Raw genomic sequence first — 25,816 nt, 5'->3', positions numbered from 1 at the left:
TGCCGCGTGGGCGGGGCCGAGCGCCGCGTGTCACGTGGCACGGCGGGGGAAGAGCCCGGCGGTCCCGGGCCGGGAGCGGCCATCGGAGCCCGCGGTCCCGGTGAGTGCGGACCCTGCGCGGGGCTCCCTTCCCTCCGTTACTGCGGACCCTCTCCGCGGCCCCGCCTTGGTTGTTTTCCTCCGTCAGTGCAGAGCCGCTCCGGGGCTGTGTCCGGCAGCGCGGACCCTCGGGGGGCTCCCGCTTCCCTCCGTGGGCGCTCCCGCGGCTTTAGGTGCGTGCGGACTCGCTTTGGGAGCTCCCGCTTTTCCCTGTCCTCCGGCGCTGCCCCCGGCCCGTTGTCACTGTGTTCCCGGCGGGGAGGGGGTTTGTGGGCGGCTGCGGTGGTGCTGGACTACGTGTCCCCGACGGGAGGGGGGGGCCCGGGCCCCGAAACAAGCGCGGCTCGGCCGGGGTCTGCCCAGCCTCTCCGTCCGATGTGTGAGGGTGCCTCATCTCGGGGCAGTCGCGGGTGCCCCGGCGGTTCACCCACCGAGCGCCCCGGCGGCATCTCCGTGTCGCGGCGGAGCCCCGGAGCCAGAACGGCGTTTCCTGCTCAGCCGCTTCCCAGCGCCCCGGCAGCCCCTGGGGGTTCGGCGGGGCAGGGGCCCGGCTCCGCTCCGGGGGCTGCTGCGGCCCTGGCAGCCCCTGGGGGTTCGGCGGGGCAGGGGCCCGGCTCCGCTCCGGGGGCTGCTGCGGCCCCGGCGGGCTGTGCTTATCAGGGAGCACCCGCGTTTAGGGGCTTGGCACGCAGTGAGTCTGCACTCACTTGGAAAAGTCCCCTCTTGTGCTCTTGTCAATGGCCAGAGAAAGTCTCTACACGCATGAGTCACTGAGCTTCTGTCCCAGTTCTGAGCTGCTCACCTTGTCCCTCTGAAACACCTTACTTAGTGTTTATTCTTATGCCACCTTATGATGGCAGCACTCTGTGCACAAGCACCTTTTTCCAATTAAAAGCATAGTGTGGATATTCTGGAAAAGGTCGAGGAGTTGTTTATGATGCTTTGGGATGAAATCTCACAAAAATGAGCAAGAGCGAAACAGCTTAACTGTTGCCTCCCTGTGTTCATGTTCTGGAAATTGCACATAAGTAGTATAAAGTTGCTTAAAGTCTTTCATGCAGTCAGCAAAGATTGTGTTTCTGAACTTAAATACTTGTTGAATTGGATGGATATAAATAGGTGAAGATTTGGTGGTGTGGGACTTTCTGTGTGTCACAATGCCCTGTGTGAGCACAAACACAGTTTGATTAGCAATTAATAATTATAATGTGTTTTCTTAGTAGAGAAAAGACCTGAAGCTTTTTTTCCTTCCCAGGTGGCAAAGCAGGGAAGCAAAAACTAACATTATACGTAGTTTGCTGTCTTACTCTTCTTCTTTTTACTGTATAATGCATTCCACATTTTTCTGCTGAGTACTTTGAGACTAAGCTTAAGACTGAGGCGCCCCAGTTGACCTTGGTACGCTCACATAACAAGGGGTTATAAATTATATCCTACTCATAATATTTCCTATGATTCTTCCAAGGGAACATTCATATTCTGCAAAAATCTGACTTGAAGAGGTTGTGGAAAGCCAAGAACGAGTTAAAGGATTTGCTAAGAATTTGTCTCAAGTTCTGTAAAACTCGTTAGAAGTGAAGCAGAATGCTTTCAATGAGTACTTTTTTTTTCCCCCCATGCAGTTTGTATAGAAATAAATTCCCTCAGAGCAGTTTCTGTCCTCTGCTGACCAAGCAAGGCTTGTTAAAGTCTTGAGCAACATGAATTACAACCTATTTAGAGCGTCATGTAGCTGTGACATTTATTGCAGATGCGCAGTTTCTCTCTCAGCGATTAAGCCTCATCTATCCATGGGCCTGTCATGCATATCTCCTATCTAGTCACACTTTCAAATGGATCTGTTTGCCCATGAACCCTATAAAACCTCCTTCTTCCCTATTGGACCCATCTCCTGTTGCAGTTTTTAAGCCCAAGGGTGAGATGATGCAGCTTTTTCCTTTCCTGCCCTTTGCTCTTTTCCATAGGTGCCTGCAGACACTGAGGGACAGGCACCTTTTTTCCATTTAATGTAATAAGTAATTTAGCTTCCTGCTGCCATAAATAAAGTGAGCTAAGTAGCACTTGGCCATTTAGAAATTTAATAAAATCCAAAGGCTGTAATGAAACCTGCGAGATTCTGTTGCTGCCATTTGTGTGGTATTTGCCAAGCTGTGACCTCTTTTAATTTCAGCAGTTATAAATTCAAGGTAATTATAGATAAACTGGTGAAAACTGGAGCTGTACAGGTAACCAGAAGCACCTGTCTTTCCTGGTTGTATCCTTACTAATCCCAAAACAGGCACACAGTGTGTCTGTGGGCCACAGAGTGTTGTTGCTCTGTGATGCCTGGGTGAGCTCAGATATTAGAAGCACCACAGTGTCTTTTGTAGAGTTAAATGGGACTCTGAGTTTTTACTGGTGTTGTAACTTCTTCTTTGTACTGCTCATTTTTTAAATTTTCTCTTTTTGATAGTGTGGGTTTACAAATTACTTAACTTTGACTTCATCAAGCCTTTTTTCTTCAGATATTTTACTTACAGTGACTGGTGTTAGCACATCAAAAAAATATTTAGAGAAAATATTTAGAGATTTAGAGTGTCTCAGTCACCCTGTGGTTGATCACTACTGAATTTTCCTTTCCATAGGGAGAAATTTCTGTTGGAAGTAGAAATCACCTCTTTCTGTTGCTTCATTCACTTCACAGAAGCACTAACTGACTTCCTTCAAGAAAATGGAACTAAATACAGAACTGGTAACTTGTAAAGGGAACTGCCATTTCTTTGTATTGTCAAATGCTGAAATTCTTTACTAATTGATGGCAAAGGTGTTTCATAGATAGAGCAATGCACTGGTTAAGAACAAAAGCATAATTTTTTCTCTAAAACCTGTATAATCCATAACTTACCATCTCAGGTCTTTTCAGGACCTCAGCTTCAGGTCTTTTGTCTATAAGAAAATACGTTATGATTAAAAGGATATGTCCATGCTAACTTGCACAAGCCATTGCTTTAGAATATGTGGACTGCCACAGATACTGACTTCTACATCTATTTTCATGCAAACTTGGGAAAATATTAACCCAAATGAGAACTAGGATTAAATTGTTAATATTTGTGTGCCTTTTGTGTGCATCTAGTCGTGATTTATTGGTGTAACAGGTATTTTGAGTCTGCTTAAGGAAGTCATGGTCTTCCTTAATTTAAAGTTGTCAGGAAGAGGAAATATGACAAATACTTCGTTCAAGTTTCAGCCAAATTCTTTCTATCTTGAAGCACTTGTAAGGGAGGCAGAGCATCAGAACTGAAATGAATATGACAAGGTAGAATACAGTCTCAGATGTAAGCATGTGTTGCCTTTAGATTTAACTGGTTCTCCAGGCAATTTTGCTTGGGGAGGAAAAAAAGGATGTGTCTACTTAGAGTCACTGTGTGTAACCTCATATTTCCTTCTGAGAACAAGATCTCTTCGAAGCTTCAGGAGCACTGGAAATCCAGACAGTTTGGCTTTTGGAAATTTCAGCAAGGCTGTACAGAAAACAGACTGAGAAACAACTCATTAACAATTCAGTGTTAATAATACCATGTGACTGATTAAAGAGACCAGTATTGCTCATTAGATTTGGACATGTCTCATTTCTTGGAGAACAACCTGTTTTTAAAATTAGTATAAAAACTGTTAGCAACCTGCAAGAAAGCAAATAAAAATCCCTGTTGGTTGTCTTCCCCACCAGCAGGGAGCTGTGACTGATGCTCATGTCATGGAGATCAGGGACATTCTTAATTGAAGGTCAGAGAACAAAAAGAAGAGCCAGTTTGATCCAACAGATAAATTCTATTGATGGAAGTTCTGCTTTCAGTCCTAGTATTTCAAGGCCTTGAGGGGTTAAAAAGGAAAAATAATTTTAATTTTTTTTTTCTTATGCCTTTATGGTTTTTGTTTGAATTACAGCCTCTTCCAGGAAAGGGTTTTCTCTGCTGTGTTTATGAATGAACAGCAGAAGGGCAAGGAAACGGACTGAGAAAATGGAGGAAACACTTTGGTCATACAAACTGTCGTAATAATAGATGTGAAGAAAAGTTTAATGTTATTTTTACATATTTAAACAGTTGGGTTTTTAATGCGTTGCTGGGCATTTGGTAGCAGTGCTTATGGTTACTGTAATCAGTGTTAATTCACTGTGCTGAGAGTATGGCTGCTGTTAGTGTGACAGAGAACCTTTAATATTGTATCCTGGTTTCTGTAAAAATTGATATTATTGTCCTGTAGCTCGAGTCTACTGCACCAAAGCACAGGCAAGGCAGCCAGGAGCTCAGCAGCTTTTCCCTGGCTTCCAGCTGTACCCCAGCTCTCCTCCAAGGCAGCATCTTGCCAACCTTTGATCATTTTAGATAGCAGCTCACAGCCAAAGTGTCCCCTTCCTTTATTTTTGTTTTCAAAGTACAGTGTCAGGACAGTTCGAGTTGGTCATGTACCTGAAATGCTTTTTAATTCATGTCTCTCCAAACCTTACCAGAGGGCAGGTTGATCCTGTCTGTGATGTCTCATTTTAGTCCCATCTGCCTGGTTGTGCTCTCAAGTTCCCTGTAAGTCAAGTGCTTTTTGCAACTTTATTTGTGCTTCAGGCTTGTGGGAATATTGGTGTGTCCCTGACTGTGGAGTTACAATGCTGTCCTTGTTTGCTGGGTGTGGGCTGAGCATTCCTTCGGGAAGAACTGGGGGAAGCACAGAGGATTACATTTCCATAGGATGACAGGAAAGCAAGTGTTTTCTTGCATAGCTTAGTGGTTTTTAAAGTATTTTGTCCCTCTGAGTGTGCAGATCAGCCTGAGAAAGGAGCTGCTGTATGAAATTTGCTTAAAATATACTTTCCTGCTGGTTGGTAATTCTTGTGTCAGGTGAGAGTTCTACATTTCTGTAATGTGTGGATATTCACACACAAATATTGTGTGTTGCTAATAACTCTGCTAACAGCAGGTGAGAAGTGAGATCTGTAATAACTCCTCAGGCAGAGTTATCTTATTTCTGTTCTTAGCAGGGATAAGATATACTTAATCTACTGGAAAAGTCACTATTCCCAGTTTTACGTTTCTTTCACTTCTTGTTGATTAAGTTCAGCATTTAGTTTTGTGCATCAGGGCGGTAAACCTGTTTCTATGATGAAACTTCCTTGTATTCTTACGTGGTTTGTAACACATCTCAAAGTGAAACCAGAACCCTTCAGGCCTTCTGTAACAGGGAACAGTCTGGGAATGTCACCAAGGAGCAAGAAAAATTGATTTTACTGAAATCATGTAATTGAGTTTTCCAAGATAAGTCCTCAGGGTAAGAAAACAAGTTAAGCTTCTGCTTCACTTCAGCTTGTCAATTAGTCATCAAATTTTACTGCTGCTTTCACTGCTGCCAAACATTAACTGTGATCATTTTCCTGGTCACTAACCTCTCTGTCAATGAAAACTTGCATTACTTTTTTTCAAAATATTGAGAAAAAAATCTGGAGATTTGCTTATTTTGTCCTCTTTTCACCTTAGTCACTTACAGTTTATGCATTGGGCAAAAGAAGTTCTTTGCATTGGCTGTTATTTCTACAAATTAATATCATTTAGGTTCAGTAATTCTTGTTTTCTGGGCTTGTTTTTATGAGCAAAAATAATAATGATTCTCTTCAGAGGAGCAGAAATTAGACTTTCTGAGTGAGGTGTGGGAAAAAGCTTGATTTGCTTCCTGAGCTAATTTCAGTTTCACTTGTTTTTGCAAACAGAGGGCAATATATGAGAGAGAAATGTGGAAAAACACAGTTATCAGCTGTGCCATCCTCTTGTTTCAGCATTCCAAGAGCTGCTGTCCCCCTCTCTCTCTCTTGCTTCCCCCTATAATTTAATATTTCACACCAGTGAATCACAGCTTGGTGCATGTAATTAAATGATCTCCATTGTAACCCAAATCCAATCATAGATGCCTGAGTGCTTTCCCTTTTTGAAAATTCAGGGGAAGAAATATGTAAAGTTCTCCATTCTGCTTAGGTCTGCTCAGATTTTGACATCTACCAGAGTTCCATGGTAAATCCTAGAATCCCAAAATGGTTTGGTTTGGAAGGGACCTGGAAGCTCCTCTCATTCCAACCCCTGCCATGGGGTCATCTTCCACTACATCCCTGTTTTCATTTCAATTTCTGTGAAATTCTTTAGGAACTAATGTCCTGATTGTTTTTAGCCACCAGCAATGAGAAGACTTGAGTAGAAATTCACGATGGAGGCAAAATCCGTGACCATTGGCGTGGAGGGGATGACCTGCAACTCCTGTGTCCAGAGCATTGAGCAGCACCTTGGGAAGATGAATGGAATCCATAACATAAAAGTAAGTGACACTAGCACTGTTTCTAGCAAAGCTTTGTAGGAAAAACCGTGATAAATTGTGCTCCAAGGGAGGAAAATCATGTGGGAAGAGTTTATTGTGTATGTTTCTTGGGAGGCTGATGTTGGAGGTCCATTGGTGTATTTCTGGTAAATAAGAGAAAAACAGGTGCTTGCTTCACTGCTGTGGGAGCTAAGTCATTATCTGGTGCTCTTAATTAATTTTCTGCTCTACAATTAATTCAGTATTGTGAAGTAATGGGGGGAAAAAAAAGGCAAGAACAGGGTTTGTCCTTATTCAAGCTTTCTTTGCCTGACTTGGTTTTAACTTTTTTCTTAGCTCAAAGGAGATACCAACATTGTTGGTGTTTTTTCTTTCATGGGCAAAATTTTGGACTGTGGAACATTCCAGGGTGAGCTGATTATCCTTGCAGAGTACATCATCTTACAGTAGTTTTAATAATGGAAGCAATTTAAAAGCTGGGAGACTCCTATGAATTTTGTGACCCAGCTTGTGGTAGAAAGAGCAGTTCTAACAACAGAAAATTGAGGAGTTTATTTATTTAGTGTCTGTGTTCTGAAAGCATCCTGTAACATTCTGTAGTTGTTGATTTTGCTCCAAAGAAAGTTATATCTTCCTGGTTTTATCAACAGTTAACTCCTATTTTAGTGGGGATATCTTAGGTGAACACTTCCATTCCCAGAACTGGGCACAGTTTTAATTTGGGGGGTGTGTGGTTGTCGTCTGTAGCTGGTTTTGCAAGACCCATTGTGGTGCAGTTTCCCTGCAGAGCAGGTGCTGCACAGTTCAGAGCAGTTCTTTTTGGCCTGAAACAGGTGTTTGTGTACACACACACAAATTTTGGTGAAAAGCAGCAAAACTTATGAGACAGATAATTTTTCATCTTCCTTCAGCTGTAAAGGAGCTTTAATGTGAGTCTGTGCTCTGACAGCAATGCCCTGGAGCTCTGAACAGCCCCCTGTGCATGGCCAGATAAATCACTGGGTGTCTGCAAGCATGAACCCAGATAAAGGCTAAAAGCAGCCTGTAAAACTATACCCCCAAGGGAGGATTTCAGAATCCTCCCTTTCTCCTTCTTCTAGCAAAATGTCATTTTGTCAGCCTTGTGTTTTCTCAGGTGATTTCTGTGAATACGCAGGTGACTTTGGATAGGACAGGGAGATTTATACTTTAAATTGATTCAAGACAGTGTGCATCCCCAGTGTCCTTTATGTAAGGAATGAAGCAGGGCTTTAAAAGGACAGTACTAAGACTTTTGTATTTAGGTTTTTAGGTAAATATCCCACAGCTGAATGCTATTTCAAAAGATACGTTGCAAAAACTCAGTCTGAGTAGAGCAGGACTCTACTCAGAGTGGAGTCCTTTAAGAGGACTCCACTCTGAGTAGAAACTTTTAAGAGGTCATATTTAGTAATTATCCTTTTTACAGCATCAGAGCTTCAGTCTACCCAGATCAGTCGTTTCAGAAAATTCTCTGGGAATAGTAAAACAGGGTTTAGTTTAATGATTATGGATTAGGTCAACAAGGGACATGAACGTTAGATGACTAATACAGACAAACAGCTGCTTTTAGGTTATTCTGCAATGAAACCAGTAAATGTCCGTGTTGCTAATTCTGCTAAGGCCCATAATTGGGGCAGAATGAGGAAAGGTGGTTCTTAAAATGATTTAACTGATACAATTTAATCATGTCTGTGGTCTTTAGCTTGTACCTTTGCCCAGAGGAAAGATAGAATTGAATTGATAGTGTTGGGCCTCTGGCAGGCACTGCTTTTTCCTTTTGGAAACTGCAGTTACTGTGTTTGATATATCATCTGTTGGGAGAAAATTAAATTGAGGATATGTGTACCATCAGATGGGAAAGGTTATTACCAAATAACGATGTCTCTGGATCACCAAAATGTACAGAGAGAGGAAAAACAGATTCTTTAATGTTAGTCACATATCAGGTTTCTGAAGTGAGTTTTGGTGAAGTTTGATGCGGGTTTTTGCTCACAGCAAGTTACCAGCCTGTGCCTCCATTGCCTGGAGATGCTGGGCTCCTTTCACTGCTGCTTAAAGCTGTGGGTTGTTTCAAAGAGTGTTTTCTTCCATCCTTGTAGCCTGAGGGAAGTTACTCCTAACTGCATTAGAATTACTGCTAACTGATTTGGATTTCTTCTGTGGGCTGTTTTGCTCCAGGGATTGAATTGGGTTAGTCATCCCAATTCAAGTGAATTTGGCTCTGGAAGTTTCATTAAATGCGTTGGTGCTGTCTGGATGTTGCAAGTAGAAGTGGCCAGACAGACTTTTAAAGGATTCTGGAGCTGGGAGTCGGGCTGGCATCTGTTCTATCCAGCCCTGTTGTTGCACAGGAGAGCAGGAATTACTCGGTGGTGGTGGCTTTGCTCTTTGAGGTGAGTAGTGAAAGATAAAGTTATGCTGGACAAGTATTGCTAATATTTACAAGTAAAAGCAGCTTCTAGTCTGGTGCAGTGTCAGTTCTCAACTTTGTATGTTGCCATTTGCTAAATTGCTTTGTTTGTCCCCTCGAGGTCTCTCTGGAGGACAAGAACGCCGTTATCATCTACGACTCCAAGCTGCAAACTCCAGTGACTCTGCAGGAAGCCATCTGTGACATGGGATTTGATGCTACCCTGCCTGATTCAAACCCACCGCCTGTTCTACCTGACACAATTTTCCTCACCCTCCCTGCCCAGCCAGCCCTAACACCCAGGCAGATTTGTGCCACGCTGCTGAGGAACAAAGGGATCGTGGATGTGAAAGTGTCCTCTGATCAAAGAACTGCAGTGGTGACTTTCATCCCTTCCATCACCAATGGCAGCCAGATTACCCAGATGGTCCCAGGAGTAGATTTGACCATCTCTGTGCCAGAGGTAACACCTGGAACTTGGGAAGATTCCAGCTGGTCCCAGGCGAGCAGCGCTGTGCTGCGCCTGAAGGTCGATGGGATGACCTGTCACTCCTGCACCAGCACCATCGAGGGGAAGCTTGGCAAACTGCAGGGAATTCAGAGGATTAGAGGTAAAACCTTAGTGTGTTGTCGTGTAAATTGAAGCTGGCAAATTGCAAGGAATCCAGCAGATTAGAGGTACAACCTTAGTGAGTTTTTAGCTGAGATAGCTGAGTGTGACAGTGACTCTTTGAGGGACTGGGTATTTAATTATGCTTTTAATATGGACTAGAAGTGAAGAAGGGAGCCCCCATTGTGGGAAGGATGTGGCTGTTACATGTGTGACAGTGTTCAGAGATTGTTTTGCGTTTGGTAGGGAGCCTGGAGTAATTGTGTTCCATAATTTTATTACCAGTTACAGAAATCTCTAATAACAGATGTCTTTTTAAAATTGCAATTAATAGTAGTTCATCTTTTCTGTCCAATTAAAAATTTGTATTGGCATATATGTAATTGTATCTGAAAGGCAAGACCAACTTACTGATACCATTAGCTTTGGGATAAGTGTATTGCCACAGATCCCAAAACAAGGATAAATTCCATAAGAAGTAGTGATGCCATTTGTGAAAGTCTCAGGGAAAGAGCAAAAATTTGAGGAGGAGTTGAAAATTGTTGTAGTACTAGACAAAAACTGGTTGAAGAACTGAGTAGTTTGATCTTTACCAAACCAATGAAATCTCCTTTCTGTTGCAATTACATTTCTGACCATTTAAAGTGTTGCTGGAAAGCTTTGATGAGGTCCTGTGATATGCTTATTATGCTTAGGGCAGTGACACACACTTATTTTATTGATTCATTCCCAGTGTCCCTGGACAATCAGGAAGCTGTTGCTGTCTACCAGCCTGCTCTAATTACAGCAGAAGAAATAAAACAGCAAATTGAAGCGGCGGGTTTCACAGCAGCCTTCAAAAAGCAGCCTAGACCCCTGAAGCTCAGTGGGATTGACCTGGAGAGGCTGAGGAATGCTCAGCCCAGAAGCTCTGAGGCATCAGAGAGAGAAAACTCCAGTGGGACTGGCACAAAGACAATTGTGTTCAGAGTTGAGGGGATGCACTGCAATTCCTGTGTCCTCAACATCCAGAGCACCATATCGGCACTCCCAGCAGTGACGAGTGTAGTGGTTTCATTAGAGAGCAAATCTGCTGCTATAAACTACAACCCAAGCTTAATTAGCATAGAAAAGCTGAGGAAAGCCGTGGAGAATGTGTCTCCAGAGAGGTTCAGAGTCAGCCTTCCTGAGGAGCACGAGAACGTGGCACTTTTCCCCACGCTGGTGTCTCCACTGGAATCTCACCCTGCATCCAAGGATCCCAGCCAGCCCCTCACACAAATTGTTGTGGTCAATATTGAGGGGATGACTTGCAGCTCCTGTGTGCAGTCCATCGAGGGAGTCCTGTCTCAAAAGGCAGGAGTGAAATCTGTTCATGTCTCTCTCCCAAATGGAAATGGGACTATAGAATACGACCCACTGCAAACAAGCCCGGAGGACTTGCGGTCCTCAATAGAGGAAATGGGATTTGACGCCTCTTTTCCAGGTAATGACATGTGAAACTTTTAAATTTACAAGGGTTGTGCAGTTTTGTTCAGGATTTGGTACCACCCAAGATGAAATTTCGCAGCTGACATACAGTTTGACATACTTGCCAAGAGAAGCTTTATGTCTTCACTGCAGGTGAGATCATTAAAGATAACGTGCACATCCTTTCATACATCAGATTGGCTCAAATACCTGAGGGGTCACAATATAAATATGTCAGATAAATGCTATTTTATGTCAATAACTGCAGAAGTGGTTGGGTGCTCACACTTAATCCTTTTCACCCTGTTCTTGCACAAACAGAGCGTCCCCTGAATTGCTATAAGGAGCAGTGGCCTGTAGTTCCAGAGCCTTTCTCTAAGGTTATAAACACTGACTTTGCTTATGAAACATGCATTTGCTTACAAGTTCAGCTTTGTGCTCCAGGTAAAGTCAATAAAACTGGGGGTAAAACTAAGGTTGCAACACAGAGGTTTTGCTTACAGCTACAGGAGAGGACAAAGGATGTGCAAGAGAACAAACACAATGAGGAAAGGCAAAAGGAAAAATAGTAACAAACAAGTAAGTTAATCAGTGGCCAACTTTGTGCTTACTCTTTAACTGACAGAGAGGTGGATGGATCAGCTTTACAAGGTGTGTACAACCACCGTTTTCAGTCTAAACAAACAGCAGTGTGTCTGTCACAGCAGCTCATCCCTCCCTGCAGTGGCTGTTCACAATGTCTCAAACTGCAATCTCCTTTCCAGCAAAGGCAGAGCTCCCTGTGGCCAAACCTCAGCTCTCACTCGAAGCACAGTTGGACTCTCACAAGCCTGAGCCACCCTCCAAAGTGCCACCAGCCCACCTTGGCAGGCAGGAGAGCAAGACCATCTCCAAGTGCTATGTCCAGGTCACAGGAATGACGTGTGCCTCGTGTGTAGCCAACATCGAGAGGAATCTGAGAAGGGAGGATGGTGAGATGTGTGTCAGTGTTGTCTGTTACGTTTCCAAGCATTTGTTTTGGAGAATCCATCTGGCTTTTGCAGTGTTTTTAAGGGCTGGGTTTTCAGGACAGGTGTTTCTGCTCACCTCTGGTCCATAGGACAGGAACAGGGACATCCTTGCTGCTTTATGGATGTGCTGCCCAGACACTGCTGTTGCAAAAGCAGCAGCTGAGTGCTCCAAGGAATATAGGGATGAAACATGGAATCCTTTTGAAGGTAAAACAGCTCTTTCCTACTGCAGGGAGGTGCCCAGGTGTGCAGCTGAAAGGCAGAAGGAGATGTGTGCTTTAGGGAGCTGTGACAGAGGGACTGTGTGAGTGGATTAGAGGGACACAGGGTAATTTTAGCTCTGTGAGTCAGGGCAGTGGTGTCTGTGATTATATTTGCAGGAACAAACAGCTGCATGACTGTGATGTAACAGTCATTAATGCAGACTGTGTTTAATTAATAATTTAGTGTAATTAATAATTTAATTAATGATTTCATTTAATGAAGATGGATGGGTTTCGAGTTAGCCTGGATTTTAATTTTTTTCATCCTAGAAAATGGATGAATCTAAATCCTCTCTGTGCCCATTAGGATTGCACTGTTAGATCTGCCCTTTCTCATTCAGGTTCTCTTGAAAAGAGGCTCCTAGAAATGGTAAATGCAGATCAGAGAAATATGCAGCACTGTATTTTAGAAGAACTTCTTTTAAGTAAAAATAGATAATTTTTAATATAGCATAGGCAGAATTAGATTTGTCTATTTAATATAATTATTTGTCTAATTAATTTGTAATTAGACTGTTAAAGGCATGCTGCTCATATGGAGTAATGCTTTCATCTGTCACACCTGCACTGAGGTGCTGGTGTTGGTGTAGCTTCCAAACATGAGGATATTTTTCTTTCTGTACAACACAGAAGCTTTCCCAATTTCAATAAACTGTGTTGTGCTCTCACATTACAATAAATGCAGGCTATTTCTTAAGCCTCATCTGCCACTCACACATTTTGTTTCCTAGGAATACACTCGATCCTTGTTGCCCTCATGGCAGGGAAGGCAGAAGTGAGGTACAACCCTGCTGTCATTCACCCTGCAGCTATTGCAGAGCTCATTCGGGAGCTGGGCTTTGGAGCCACCGTGATGGAAAACTGCGGGGAAGGAGATGGGGTTCTGGAACTTGTTGTAAGCTGATCATTAAACCCAGCCACCCTCAGCTTTTATTGCTTTTATCTGTTGGATGTGCTTGTGTTAGTGTCCACTTCCTGGAGTTTAATCATGTCACAGAACTTAATTTATAAAAAATGAAGTATAAGGGTACATGAGGTACGTATCACAGATTTTATCTTGTCCTGCAAACTGTGCTGGCTCACTACTACTACACTGAAAATGCAGAGAAATGCTCCTGTATTTTTCTGTTTGCTCTTCCTGTTGCCAGAATTTACTTTTTTTTTTTTTCTTTTTGAAGCTGAGTATAGCTCAGTGTCTCCCAGCTCAGAGACTGAACAGCTAACAGAGTTTTAGCAGGGCTTAATAACCTGGTCTTTAAGCTGTGCTTCCTCTAGAAGGATTGGAGGGGCCCCTGAGCAGCATGGTTTTGTGGGAGACATCCCTGCCCATGGCAGGGGGTTGGAACTGGATGGTCTTTAAGGTCCCTTCCAGCCCAAACCATTTTATGATTCTACAGCGCTCCCATCTTTAACTAGAAAGATCCATCTCACTGCTTCACACCCAGATTAAAGCAATAAATAATGCACCATAGTCACAAGCACTCTTCCTACTTCTTAGGATGCATTTGCCAGGTAACCTGTGCTTTGCTAACAGGAAGGAACCTTTTATTTTACAGGTGAGGGGGATGACCTGTGCCTCCTGTGTGCACAAGATAGAATCCACCCTCATGAAGACCAATGGTGTTCTGTACTGCTCGGTAGCTCTTGCAACCAACAAAGCCCACATCAAGTATGACCCTGAGGCCATTGGTCCTCGAGATGTCATACAAGTGATAAAGGTGAGTTTCATGTAGGCACCAAGTGTCCTAAAATATCCAGTGTCCTTGGAAGAGTTACACATCCCAGAAATAGAAGGAAGAGCTCTTAAAGCAAAAAATAGGTCTCTTTTCTTCCATCTGCTTTCTTCTTAGTGCAGGTTTCTGCAGCTAATATGTGTGTTCTGGCTCAAAAATGCTCTGTTACAACTTTGCCTAAGTTTTTAAACAGAAATAAAGTGAAACCCAGGTCATTGTAGACTTGGAGATACCAGCTATAGGTTTGTAGAAAAATAAAAGCACATCTATTTAAAAATAAAGCACTGTAGCTGGTGAGAGGTGAAAGAAGTTTCTCAGCCTTCTTCAGTTTCTCTGTTTCTGTGCTTTAGGAACAACCATTTCGGAAAGTCACACTTTAGAATAGCATTTTATTCCCAAAAGGTTAATTTCTACATCAGATTGCTTTTCTCTCTTTGTAAGGTTACTAAACATTAGTAACAGACAACAGTAAGTAAACAACAGTTACATTTCGTATCAGAAATATTAATAAAGTTAATTAAAGGTAAGACTGGCACCACCAGTAATTTGGCAATAACTGAGCACAAAGTGTATTTTAGAACTGACTGTTCTCATTTTTATTACTGGGCTTTTTTTCTTAGGATTTAGGTTTTACTACTTCCTTAGTCAAAAAGGATAGATCAGCCAGTCATCTGGACCACAAACAGGAAATCAGGCAGTAAGTATTCCTGAGCATGCTAAGATTCTGTAAACATCTTTGATTCTTCTTTGTTACTCAAGCATCAATTTAGGATATTTTGTGTGACTGTGCAGACTTACTGCTTAAAATATCCTCCAGCACTTGGCTGCAATACAAGTTTTTTTTCCTTTTTTTTTTTTTTTTTTTTTTTTTTTTCTCTTTTTAAATCTGAGGTGGAAAAGGTCTTTTGTTGTGAGCCTGGTTTTCTGTATCCCTGTCATGGGGCTGATGATTTACATGATGGTAATGGACAGCCAGCTCTCGGATGCTCACGCACATCACAACATGAGCAGTGAGGAAATGGAGGCCCTCCACTCCTCCATGGTCCTGGAATACCAGCTGCTACCAGGATTGTCTGTCATGAATTTCCTGTCGTTTTTACTCTGTGTCCCTGTACAGGTGAGTGGGGTTATGGCAACTCCTGCTTTGTTGGGCTTAAATGCTCAAAATGGAAGGTGATGAAGAAATTAAGTTTGAAAAGTGAATGTAATTATGCTGATGCAAAATGGTTGTGTTGCCAAAATAGTTGGTTCTGGGGACTGTCAGGGGTGGGGCAGGGCAGGCAGTGGAGAGATGTTGTGCACCTGAGGCAGCTGAATCCCACTGGGAGGGCACTGGAAATACTGAGAGTACTGTGGGAAGACCACAGCCTCAGCTAGAGCTGGGATTTTGCTCAAGGAGAGAGGCAAAGGACACAACTAAAATGGAAAAGCTGCTGCTGTGTGTTAGAGATGTGCGAAATGCCATTGCAGGTGTTCGGAGGGTGGCACTTCTACATCCAGGCCTCCAGAGCACTGAGGCACAACACTGCCAACATGGACGTGCTCGTGGTGCTGGCAACATCCATTGCCTTCCTCTACTCCTTTGTCATCCTCCTGGTGGCAATGGCTGAGAGAGCCAAGGTGAACCCTGTCACCTTCTTCGACACCCCCCCGATGCTGTTCGTGTTCATCTCGCTGGGCCGGTGGCTGGAGCACGTGGCAAAGGTGAGGAAAAGAGAACCCCAAGGCACTGAGAATCATTTCAGAATGTTGTGAACCTTGTAAAAACACCCCGTGCAAAAGCTTTGCTGGGTTCTTTTAACCTTCTGTGTTGTAAAATCATCTTTAGTAACCGAACTAATAAAAGTTTGACTTAATATCAGACTGTTTGCAGAAAGTGTTGTCTAAAAAGGGTAAATTGCAACACACACAGTTGTCATTTACCCAGCTTTTTTTTTTTTTTTCAATAGTATAGTCAGAAAAATATGAAAATTATTATTCTAGGGTAAAACCTCAGAAGCACTGGCAAGACTAATTTCATTACAAGCTACTGAAGCTACTATTGTTACCTTGGGCCCCGATAACGTTCTTTTAAGGTATCTTGCTTTGTCATTTGCTTTTTCTGTTGTTCTTTTTGTTGTTAACATGCTTAATTCACAGACAAATTTTACTATTCTATAGAATTATGAAGCAAATAATTTCAAATTTGCTGGCAGATAAAAATATTAAAATGCAGAATTAACACTGCTCTGCTTTGTTTTATTGGTTCACTGTTTTATTGCTGGTTTTTGTTTTTGTTTTCTGTGATAAGACAATTAGTGGATTTTCTTAACTGGAAAGTAAATAAAATTCTGGTAAAATAGGGCATTTCAAAGAGCACTATAACTTTCTTGTGGTCATTTTGGTATGCACTAATGCCAGCCAGTGGGGTTGTGCTTTGTGTGTAGTGCAAGCTCCTTTGCCTGGGTCGCTCCAGTTCCAATCTCTTATAAAACATTTGCCCTGTTCCAGTGAGGAGCAAGTCGATGTGGAACTGGTTCAGCGAGGTGACATTGTCAAAGTGGTGCCAGGAGGCAAATTCCCAGTGGATGGCCGTGTTATTGAAGGACACTCCATGGTGGATGAATCTCTCATCACAGGTCAGCATTTGCTTTTTCCAAGTGTAAAAATGTTTTCCTTTAACCAAATCCGCAGACAGGAAGTCAAAGCTGATGTTCTCCCTCTTGTCAGGCGTTGGCAGCTGTCCCAAAGGTGCATTTTTCAGCAGTGTTGTGTCTGTTGTTGCCTTTCCCTCAGGTGAGGCCATGCCTGTGACTAAAAAGCCTGGCAATACAGTTATTGCAGGCTCCATCAATCAGAACGGGTCCCTTCTGATCTCTGCCACCCACGTGGGAGCTGATACCACTCTTTCCCAGATTGTTAAACTTGTGGAGGAGGCCCAGACCTCAAAGGTAGAGTATCATCAAATTTAGCACTCAAGGTTTGCCGTCTCATGCAGGCACCAGCACACCAAATCACTGGAGGGGTGGCTGAAACTGCTTGGATTTGAATTGCAGCTGCATAATGAAATATCTTGCTGAATAAGGGCTTTGATCCTGTCTACTGAGCCAAGTCTCATCCTGTTATTAAGTAAATCTGTAATTATAAAGTGTGGCAAGCCAAGTGTGCTGCAAGCAGCAGCTGTGATTCTTCTCTTCTGTGCCTTCAGACACAAACATGATGGTGCTGAGTGATGTTTCTCCTTCCCAGGCTCCCATCCAGCAATTTGCAGACAAACTTAGTGGCTACTTCGTTCCTTTTATTGTGGCTGTGTCTGTGGTTACCCTTCTTGCCTGGATTATAATTGGGTTTGTGGATTTTGAAATAGTGGAAAAATACTTTCTGGTAAGTAAGTCTCCTTAAGCACCTTCTGAAATATTTAATAAACAGCCTTACAATTCTATTAGACTGCAGTGGTTCCCTTTCTGGATTACCCTGCAGGCAGTCGCTGACTATTGCTGCTCTTGTTAGTACATTTTTTACATTATGTATTTTTTTTTATACTCTATCACTCCTGCAGTTAAAGAGAATCTACATTAATTAACTCCTGTAAGTTAGGATTTTTAAAAAAAGTTAATTAAAAGAAGTAAATATTAAACATCAAAAATTTCCCACCATCCATCCCTCCTCTGTGAGGGGAAAAAAAAAAGTCCCTCCTGTCAAAAGCTCCAATTCTGCATCTGGCTCTGTTAGCACAGCTCTGTGTAAATTCATCTTGGGAATCAGTGGAATTCATCTTCGTTACAAATTCCAGAGGAGGGTCAGGATCCCAACTTGGATTTAAGGGCTGCTTAGATCACAGGTTTCTTGTTCCAAAACTATTTCTGATTAGAATTTCTTAGTTTCCAAGAAAGTCTATCAAAGATATATACAGTAAGGAGGAAAAAAAAGCAGATATGAAGATGGCTATCTTTTATTACAGTGCATCATTAAAGAATTGTAGCACGTGGTGTCTTGTTTAGGAAAACGTCCTATAAATAAAACAATCGAGGGTAGATGCAGTATAGAACAGAATTGGGTTAAATAGTCATTAATTTAATCATTCATCTTAGGTTTTGCACAATTTGCCTGTGCTTTACTTCAGTAGCTATATTAGCAGACGTTTCCAACCTCCAGGGCAACGTGGAGTTGAACGAGTTGTTCCTACTGTTCACTTTTCTTCCCTGACCAACTCCCCTCTGTGCCCAGGGCTACAACAAGAGCATTTCAGCAGCAGAGGTGATCATCCGCTTCGCCTTCCAGGCCTCCATCACGGTGCTGTGCATCGCCTGTCCCTGCTCCCTGGGCCTGGCCACCCCCACGGCCGTCATGGTGGGCACGGGCGTGGGGGCCCAGAACGGCATCCTCATCAAGGGCGGGGAGCCCCTGGAGATGGCACACAAGGTGGGCACTGGGGTGTGCCCACAAGGGCTGTCCAGCCTGGGGGTGGTGGCGTTTTGCCAGCTGTTGTTGGAGCAGGTGATGGAATGTCCTGGTGGGTCCCATCCAGCTCGGGATATTCTGCGTTAACATCGTCGCTCCGTGTTCAAGTTTGGTTAAAGGAGGTGCTTTTCCAAGGAATCTGCACCTCCGTGATGGGTTCATGGAATCAAATCTTGCTGCTTTCCTGCAGGTCAAGGTGGTTGTGTTTGACAAAACAGGGACCATCACCCACGGCACTCCTGAGGTGATGCAGGTGAAGTTCCTGGTGGAGGGGAGCCACCTCCCTCGCCACAAAATGCTGGCGATTGTGGGCACAGCTGAGAGCAGCAGCGAGCACCCCCTGGGAGCAGCGATCACAAAGTACTGCAAAAAGGTGAGGGGCTCCCACAACACTGCCTGCTCCCACTCATGGAAGAACCTCTCTTACGGGACTTCATAAATACCACAAGGCTGTTCATGCAGTAATTGCTGTTTAATTGGGTAAGCTGAAAATCGTGGAGCCACATAAATCACACCGTATTAGATGCACCATTCAGACTTAGATTTTGATGATTATTTCCCTCCTCCTCTTCGTTCAACTGCACTTTCTTTTGTGGGCTTTATAATTGTGTTGTGCTATTACATATTTAAAAATTTCATCAGTTTCCATCCTTTTTTTTCCTAGGAGCTGAACTCAGAAACCCTTGGGACATGTACAGATTTTCAGGTAGTTCCAGGCTGTGGCATTAGTTGCAAAGTCTCCAATATTGAAGCTTTACTCTACAGGAAAAACAGAATGGTTGAAGAAAACAATGTTAAAAATGTGACACTTGTGAAAATTGAGGAGAATGCAGACGAATCAGTGCACCCTGCTTTGATCATTGATGCTGAGCTGCCAAGTAAGTTAATTCTGGGTTCGAGAATAAAATGGGGGTTTTTGATTTTGTGTCTTTAAGATCCTTAAGGGTGAGGTTACTTATTTCTGCCTTGGAGAACCGGGCTGACATCAAGGCACGCATTAAACAGTTGCTCATTAGTTTATTTCATGCTCACACATCACTCAGAACATTTAAATGAAATACAATTTCAAGTTGCATGTTGAATATGGGACTGGATAATCAGACAGGAGTTGTCTGTCTGCTCTCTCTGGCTTTACTTTGTTTCATCCCAAGTTACCATTTGCTAGCCAAAATTATGGGTATTTGCATAACTAATTAGTTTTCACTCAAGAACAGCTCATTTTTAGGTTTTTCAACTCCATTGGGCTGTTCATAGAAATCAAAAGCACTGAGAAGGGGAGTTGGTCCTTTGACCTGGGGTTTTTGGCCCTCTGACATGGGGTGACTCCCCAGGACTGAAGAAATATTGGTGTCTCCCTTGTTAAGGACACATGAAGAGATTGGTTGGGCAGAAAATACTGAGAAATTCTTTATTTCTGTTTGGATTTCCTGCAGTGCTGTTCCAGTGCATACTGGGAGAGCCTGGCTGGGATGAGCTGCAGGGAAGCTCCCTGGTTATCCACATGATGGTAGCATTGTGCTTTCTTCCTTCAGCTACTGTGACCTCTCAGAAATACTCAGTTCTCATCGGGAATCGGGAATGGATGACCAGGAATGGCCTCCTGGTGAGAAATGAGGTGGACAAAGCCATGATGGAACACGAGCGGAGAGGCCGCACGGCTGTTCTGGCAGCTGTGGATGGTGAGTTCAGGGCTGCTGTACTCAGTTTGGTTGCCACTAAGTACCACATAAAACATCACATAAATTGAAATTAATAAATAGTGATGTCGTAGCAGCTGCACCTGAAGCAGGGTAATGGGCTGAAAAGAGATCATTAATCAGTTTTACAGCACTTTCTTATGGGAAAGGCTCTTCCTACCCAACTTAGCTGACAGGACAGGTGGGCATAATAATAAAATGCAAAGACTTCAAAGAAAGCAAAAGGGGAGAAAGGAGGGAAAAAAGGAATTTTTTTTCGTTGTGGTTGTACAGTCCATGCTCTGTATAGCTTTAAACCTTGCTGCCCTGATACCTGTTCTCATCCCACTTTCTACTGTCAGTATGAACTGGTTCTGGAACTGGACTTACTGGGAGAAGTTCGTTTTTCTAAATCAATAAAGATCTTTATTACAAACATTTTCTTCCTGTTTTCAGGAGTGCTCTGTGGCTTGATAGCTATTGCAGATACTGTGAAGCCAGAGGCTGAGCTGGCAGTGTACACTTTGAAGAGCATGGGGTTAGAAGTTGTCCTCATGACCGGTGACAACAGCAAAACAGCCCGGTCCATCGCCTCTCAGGTGGGCTGGTGTCCTGTGCCTGGGGCTGGTTTCAGCAGGAAGGGTGGTGTGGCATGTTGATATTGCTGGTGGCTGTCTGTTGTGAAAGATGGTAATATAAAAAAATTCAGAATAAAGAGGGCATGCAAGAAGTTTTTGAATAGAAATAACATCAGCTGTGAATTCAGAGCTGTTTTCATATCATCGGCTGGGTTTGCTCTTTAGCTCATGAATGATAATATGGGTTTCACTCTTCCTAGCCACATCACTCCAGGCAGGAGCTTTGACAGCTGCTGGAAAAGCTGCAGCACAGTTGTGTCCTCTCTCTCTGTCTAGGTTGGCATCACCAAAGTGTTCGCAGAGGTTCTCCCCTCGCACAAAGTGGCCAAAGTGAAGCAGCTCCAGGACGAAGGGAAGCGAGTGGCCATGGTGGGAGATGGGATCAACGACTCCCCAGCCCTGGCCATGGCCAACGTGGGCATTGCCATTGGCACGGGTACGGATGTGGCCATCGAGGCAGCTGATGTGGTTCTCATCAGGGTAAGAAACTGGAGTTAAAGGGAGCTCGTAGGAGGGGTCAGAAGGCCCAGAGTGTTGGGGTGATGCAGGAGTGCACAGTCTCCATAATCCAGGAGAACTGGAGCAGAGGTTGTCCTCCCTGTGTTTAGATCAGTGATTATCCCATGAAGGAAACTTCTGAGTTTTCTGGGTACTGGACATTTTGGGGTAATTAAAGTTTGCGAGTGCACAAAGGAGGAGAAAGTGACCTGTCCTTTGGCAAACATAAATTACGTTTGGTAACGCACCACGGCACCTCCAGCGTTACAGGCACTTCTTCCTACACATCAGCAACACCCTGGCAGACTGTGGTCAGTGTTTGGAGCTGTCCTGTGAGGTGCTGTGGATGTTACTTGGATTGTGATGGATTGGCACTGACCAGAGCAGCCTCCAGAGGGCTTACTGTGATTAGCCTGTTACATCCAGTGCACTGTAGTGAGCTGTAGAACAGGACTATGCTGGCACTACACGTGTGCTTTCTGTCTATCTGACTGCTCCAATAAACGTTTTCACTGCAGGATGACCTGATGGATGTGGTAGCAAGCATAGATTTATCCAGGAAAACTGTGAAGAGGATCCGGATCAACTTTGTCTTTGCTCTAATTTACAATCTCATTGGAGTTCCTATAGCTGCAGGTGTGTGAGTGTTGCCTGCACTAATTGGATTGGGCTCAGTGAGTTTTACTGTTGTGTGGGAGAGTTTCCATTGTCTTTATTTCTGGCTGGCACTAAGGGCAGAGTTCTCTGCCTGGGGATGCTGCAGTGGAATATTTGTGAGCTGTCCTCATCCCACACTATGGCTGCTATGGATGTGCTCCGCACATCAAAACAACTTCAGGATAAAAGGTTTATTGAAAGAGCCTGGTCCTGTGAACAGTTTTATTGTGGGGTGGGCAGGACATGCCACCTCTGAGTTTCAGACTGTGCAAGTGCAGCACATCCAGGTGTGTATTCACCTGAGGTTCTTATTAAGATAACCCCCAAATCCCTATGGATTAAATATGGGTCATTTAAACTAAAATCCCATTTACTAACAAATTAAAAAACAACTAAAACTAGACAGTCCACATGAAATTGTATCTATCAGTAGATGAATAATGCAGTGTTCCTGCTCTGAACTTGCTGCTGGTGTAATTTTCCAGGTGTCTTCCTGCCCATTGGTTTGGTTCTGCAGCCCTGGATGGGATCTGCAGCCATGGCTGCCTCCTCAGTCTCTGTTGTGCTTTCTTCTTTGCTCTTAAAGATGTGAGTAGGAACAGTCTTGTGGTTTGTACCTTGGGTTTGAAGCTCGGGTCTTTTACTGTGAGTGGCAGAAAATAAATGTGGGACTGAGAGAGATTCTGAAGGCTTTTGAAGAACAGTTCCAGCAAGTCTGTGTTAAGCAGACAGTAGTGTTTAAAAATATAATTTCTAATGTGAAGAGTTGTACAAATTAGAAGTGTTCAGAATGGGAAATTCCTTAGTGGCCTTTGTGTGTTTGTGAGAACTCTTGTTAAATTACAAATGCTGCTGACTTGGGCATAATCAGTTTCTATCCATATTTCCGTGTACTTCAGCCTCAGAGCTATTGATATATTTTTGTTTTTCCTTCCTTAGGTACCAGAAACCAAGTTCTGAGAAGCTGGAGTTCCGTGCTCGTGGTCAGCTGAGGCACAAGAGCCCCTCAGAGATCAGTGTCCGCGTGGGGATCGACGAGAGCAGGACTGGCTCCCCTAAGCTGAGCCTGATGGATCGAATCATCACCTACAGCAGAGCCTCCATCAACTCCCTGTTCTCAGACAAGCGTTCAGTGAACAGCATAGTCCTCAGTGAGCCAGACAAACATTCACTTTTGGTGGGGGATTTTGGAGAAGATGATGACACAGCCTTATGAAAGACTCGTTCCTCCCACCCCCACTAAGGCAAAACAAAAAAACCCCGAAGCAAAAAACACAACTAGAACAGCTGTGGTGAGGTCTGTGCATGTTTTGATCCTTGTGGAGGTCTTTTAGATGCATTTCTTCTTCAGTGTAGAGGTAGTTTTTGCAGTGACTTTCCAGGATCTTTTGTGGTTTTTAATCTAGACTTACCAAAAATATCTGGTGCGGGGCTGTTGATGCTCACAAATGGGGCTGTGTTCCCATTCCATGGAGCTTGCAGTATAGCATTTATTTTGGCAAATTGTCAAAATACAATTAAGGAAGCTAAGGAACCAGAAACTCATTTCCCAGCCTTATACCAGGCTATTTTATGCGCAGTGGAGTTCAGTACTGTGTTAAAAAATTGTGAATTTGCATCTGCAAAATCCTGAAGGTTTTGTTTGCAGAGAGATGTGCCTTACTTCAGAACCCTCTTGCTTCCACAGCCTGCCTTCTGCCAGAAATGGGTCCTCTCATATGCTTTTTCTTCTTGTCAACATCTGGTTCCAGCTTTTCGCACTCCAGGCTTCAAATCACCTCCATGGGATCTGGATTCCTGTGTGGTGGAAAACGAGGAGGTTTGGGGCTGAATCCACACTGAGCTCTGCACATCCTGCCCCAGGACACTCCTGCCTTGAGACTGTCTGCCTGAAGGTTGTCCAGGTTGGGAGGTTTGCTCATTCCCAACCTCTCCTAAGCCAAAAACTCCTGCAATACCTGAATGCAATGCCAGTGTGAGGTGTATTAGCCAAAATGTTCAGCTTTAGGAAGGAGCAGTGCAGTTAGTGCTCACCACCAGAATCTGCTGGCACTCCTTCAATGAACGAGGGGAGTTTGTCACACAGACTGCCTTTAAAATCTCTACAGTTCAGTCTTTGCTTGTAAAGGTGTCTGTATTCTAGGAATGGCCCAGCATCACTGCATTGGTTGATGCAAACCCCCTTTGTTTGATCTGTGCAGATCCAGGCACTGTGAATTCAGACAGCTGTCATTTGTTACTGAACTGCAATATCAAAATGCAGCTTTTGATCATGAAATCATGAATATCAAAAATATCCTCAGTGAGAGATGCCCATCAGCCAGTAGCTGGTTACTTGTTTGTTACTCACTGATCCTTGCTCTCCCCATGCACTGCTGAGGCAGCCATCAGCACCAGTTGCTGGGTTCAGTAATGTTCAATTTCATTATGAAGTGCAGTCCATGATGTAAATGTGTACTGATTGTGCTTGTAGAAGAGAAATGCTCAGTTTGGTGTAGATAAAGAGATTCTCTCTAATGTTCTGCTTTTTAACTCAAATCCTGATGTCAGGGCATAGATTGTGTGTGTAAAAAGTCCTGAGTAAACAGCTCTTGCATTTCATCTGAGAACCACCAGGAAAATCCCGTTGTGTGAGAGCAAAAGAGCTGTACTGGGGGATGTGTTGTTAGGAAATCAGGATACCTGTATTGCAGTCATGAGAGCGGCATCAAATGCTGCTGCTGCTGCTGGTTTAAGAAACAAAATACTTCTGTAGCAGGATTTGAGTTCTTAATATCTCTACATGAATACAGAGTATTTTTATAAATTAGATTCCAGCTGTATGTAATATGTAGTGTTGTTACATGCTGAGATACATCATTGCACAGCCATTCCGTGGGGTTTTGTTCTCAGTTTGGGTCAGTTGTCTCAGTTTGCAGCAGCAGAGGTGTTCTTACAAAGCAGATCATTACCCAAAGCTGTATGGTTTTGTTAGGATGTGTTTTAGTGCTTCACAATCATGCAAAGACTTCAGTTGTCTTGTTTATCCAGCCTCCTTCTTGGTATTCTTGGCACAGTTGTGCAGGTGAAAGGGAGGTGTTCACGTATTTCTGTCTGTGCTGTGGGTGGTCTGTCACTCCTTCAGATGGGAGTTTCAGTGCTGCCTGGGGAGTGGATGGCATGGAAATGACACATCACCCTCCTACTGCAGGAAACAGGGAGGTAATTCAGGGTTGAGTTCCTGGTTGGTAGATAAAGCAGCGTAAAGAACTTCTTAAACTATTTCCAAATACATTTGTAGAGCACATTGCCTTCAGCCTTTTGTTGTCCAAGTGCTGTGTGGGTTGAATGTTTACAGCTTTACCTCCAGCTTTTTCCCAACACAGATGTTTTTCTAGGCTTTATCATTTTCTGTGAAACTCGGTGTTTGATCCAAGTACAGCAAAATAAGGCTCTTTTTCCAAACCAGGACACTTAAAGTGGTGCAGAGATGATTATCAGGGAATAAGGAACAGCAGCTGCTGTCTGGGAGGGATGTGAGAGCAGCTTGTAGGGACAGACAGAGGATCAGGCTCTGGGGAGAGGAAATAACTGAGCCCAAAGGGGGGTGGGGGCAAGGTGGTTGTGATAAACTCAGATTTTTTGAAAGCAGGTTCTCTGTCCAACACTCCCAAGGGTGAGGTAGTGACTTCTAGGATGTTTAACTTGTGATTAAAATACTGTAAAAGGTGCTTTACGTTGAAGAACCAAAATCCCCTTCAGTTTGAATGTACAGTGCAAGTGGAATCGTGTGTGGGAGCTCAATGTTTTCCCAAGTGTGAAAGTTTTAATGTGTAAATAGGTTGCTCCTGTTGGAGACACTTTAAATTTCTGAATCCAAACTATCACTTGGAAGCACTCAGTTACAAACAATATTGTATTACTCCTTTGTCTATTTTATTGTTTTCTGTATCTAGCTATTTATAAACCTGTGCTCTATTTAATAAAAAAGTACATACGC

At 43.5% G+C, this 25,816-nt stretch overlaps 1 protein-coding gene across 3 annotated transcripts; it reads left to right on the top strand.

The window, feature by feature from the left end:
* Positions 1-14: 14 nt before the first annotated feature.
* On the top strand, positions 15-25,816 carry ATP7A (ATPase copper transporting alpha). Of its 3 annotated transcripts, none has more exons than XM_048319301.1 (23): positions 15-100; positions 6,289-6,432; positions 8,985-9,474; positions 10,207-10,938; positions 11,687-11,893; positions 12,927-13,090; positions 13,752-13,913; positions 14,549-14,625; positions 14,820-15,045; positions 15,399-15,632; positions 15,912-16,003; positions 16,419-16,546; positions 16,704-16,858; positions 17,157-17,291; positions 18,135-18,329; positions 18,559-18,741; positions 19,033-19,246; positions 19,901-20,047; positions 20,501-20,643; positions 20,959-21,162; positions 21,699-21,816; positions 22,323-22,425; positions 22,777-25,816. In XM_048319301.1, the coding sequence occupies exons 2-23, from the start codon at positions 6,325-6,327 to the stop codon at positions 23,051-23,053; spliced, it is 4,494 nt and encodes a 1,497-aa protein (XP_048175258.1). In that variant the 5' UTR covers positions 15-100; positions 6,289-6,324; the 3' UTR covers positions 23,054-25,816. The 3 variants fall into 3 exon arrangements, with proteins under 3 accessions (XP_048175258.1, XP_048175260.1, XP_048175259.1); XM_048319302.1 differs by lacking the exon at positions 15-100 and adding an exon at positions 116-272; XM_048319303.1 differs by lacking the exon at positions 18,135-18,329.

The sequence above is a fragment of the Corvus hawaiiensis genome, chromosome 14 (genome assembly GCF_020740725.1).
Source record: "Corvus hawaiiensis isolate bCorHaw1 chromosome 14, bCorHaw1.pri.cur, whole genome shotgun sequence".
Classification (NCBI taxonomy): Eukaryota; Metazoa; Chordata; class Aves; order Passeriformes; family Corvidae; genus Corvus; species Corvus hawaiiensis.
Note: the sequence above shows the minus strand (reverse complement) of the source record. Positions and strands in the feature narration are given on the sequence as shown.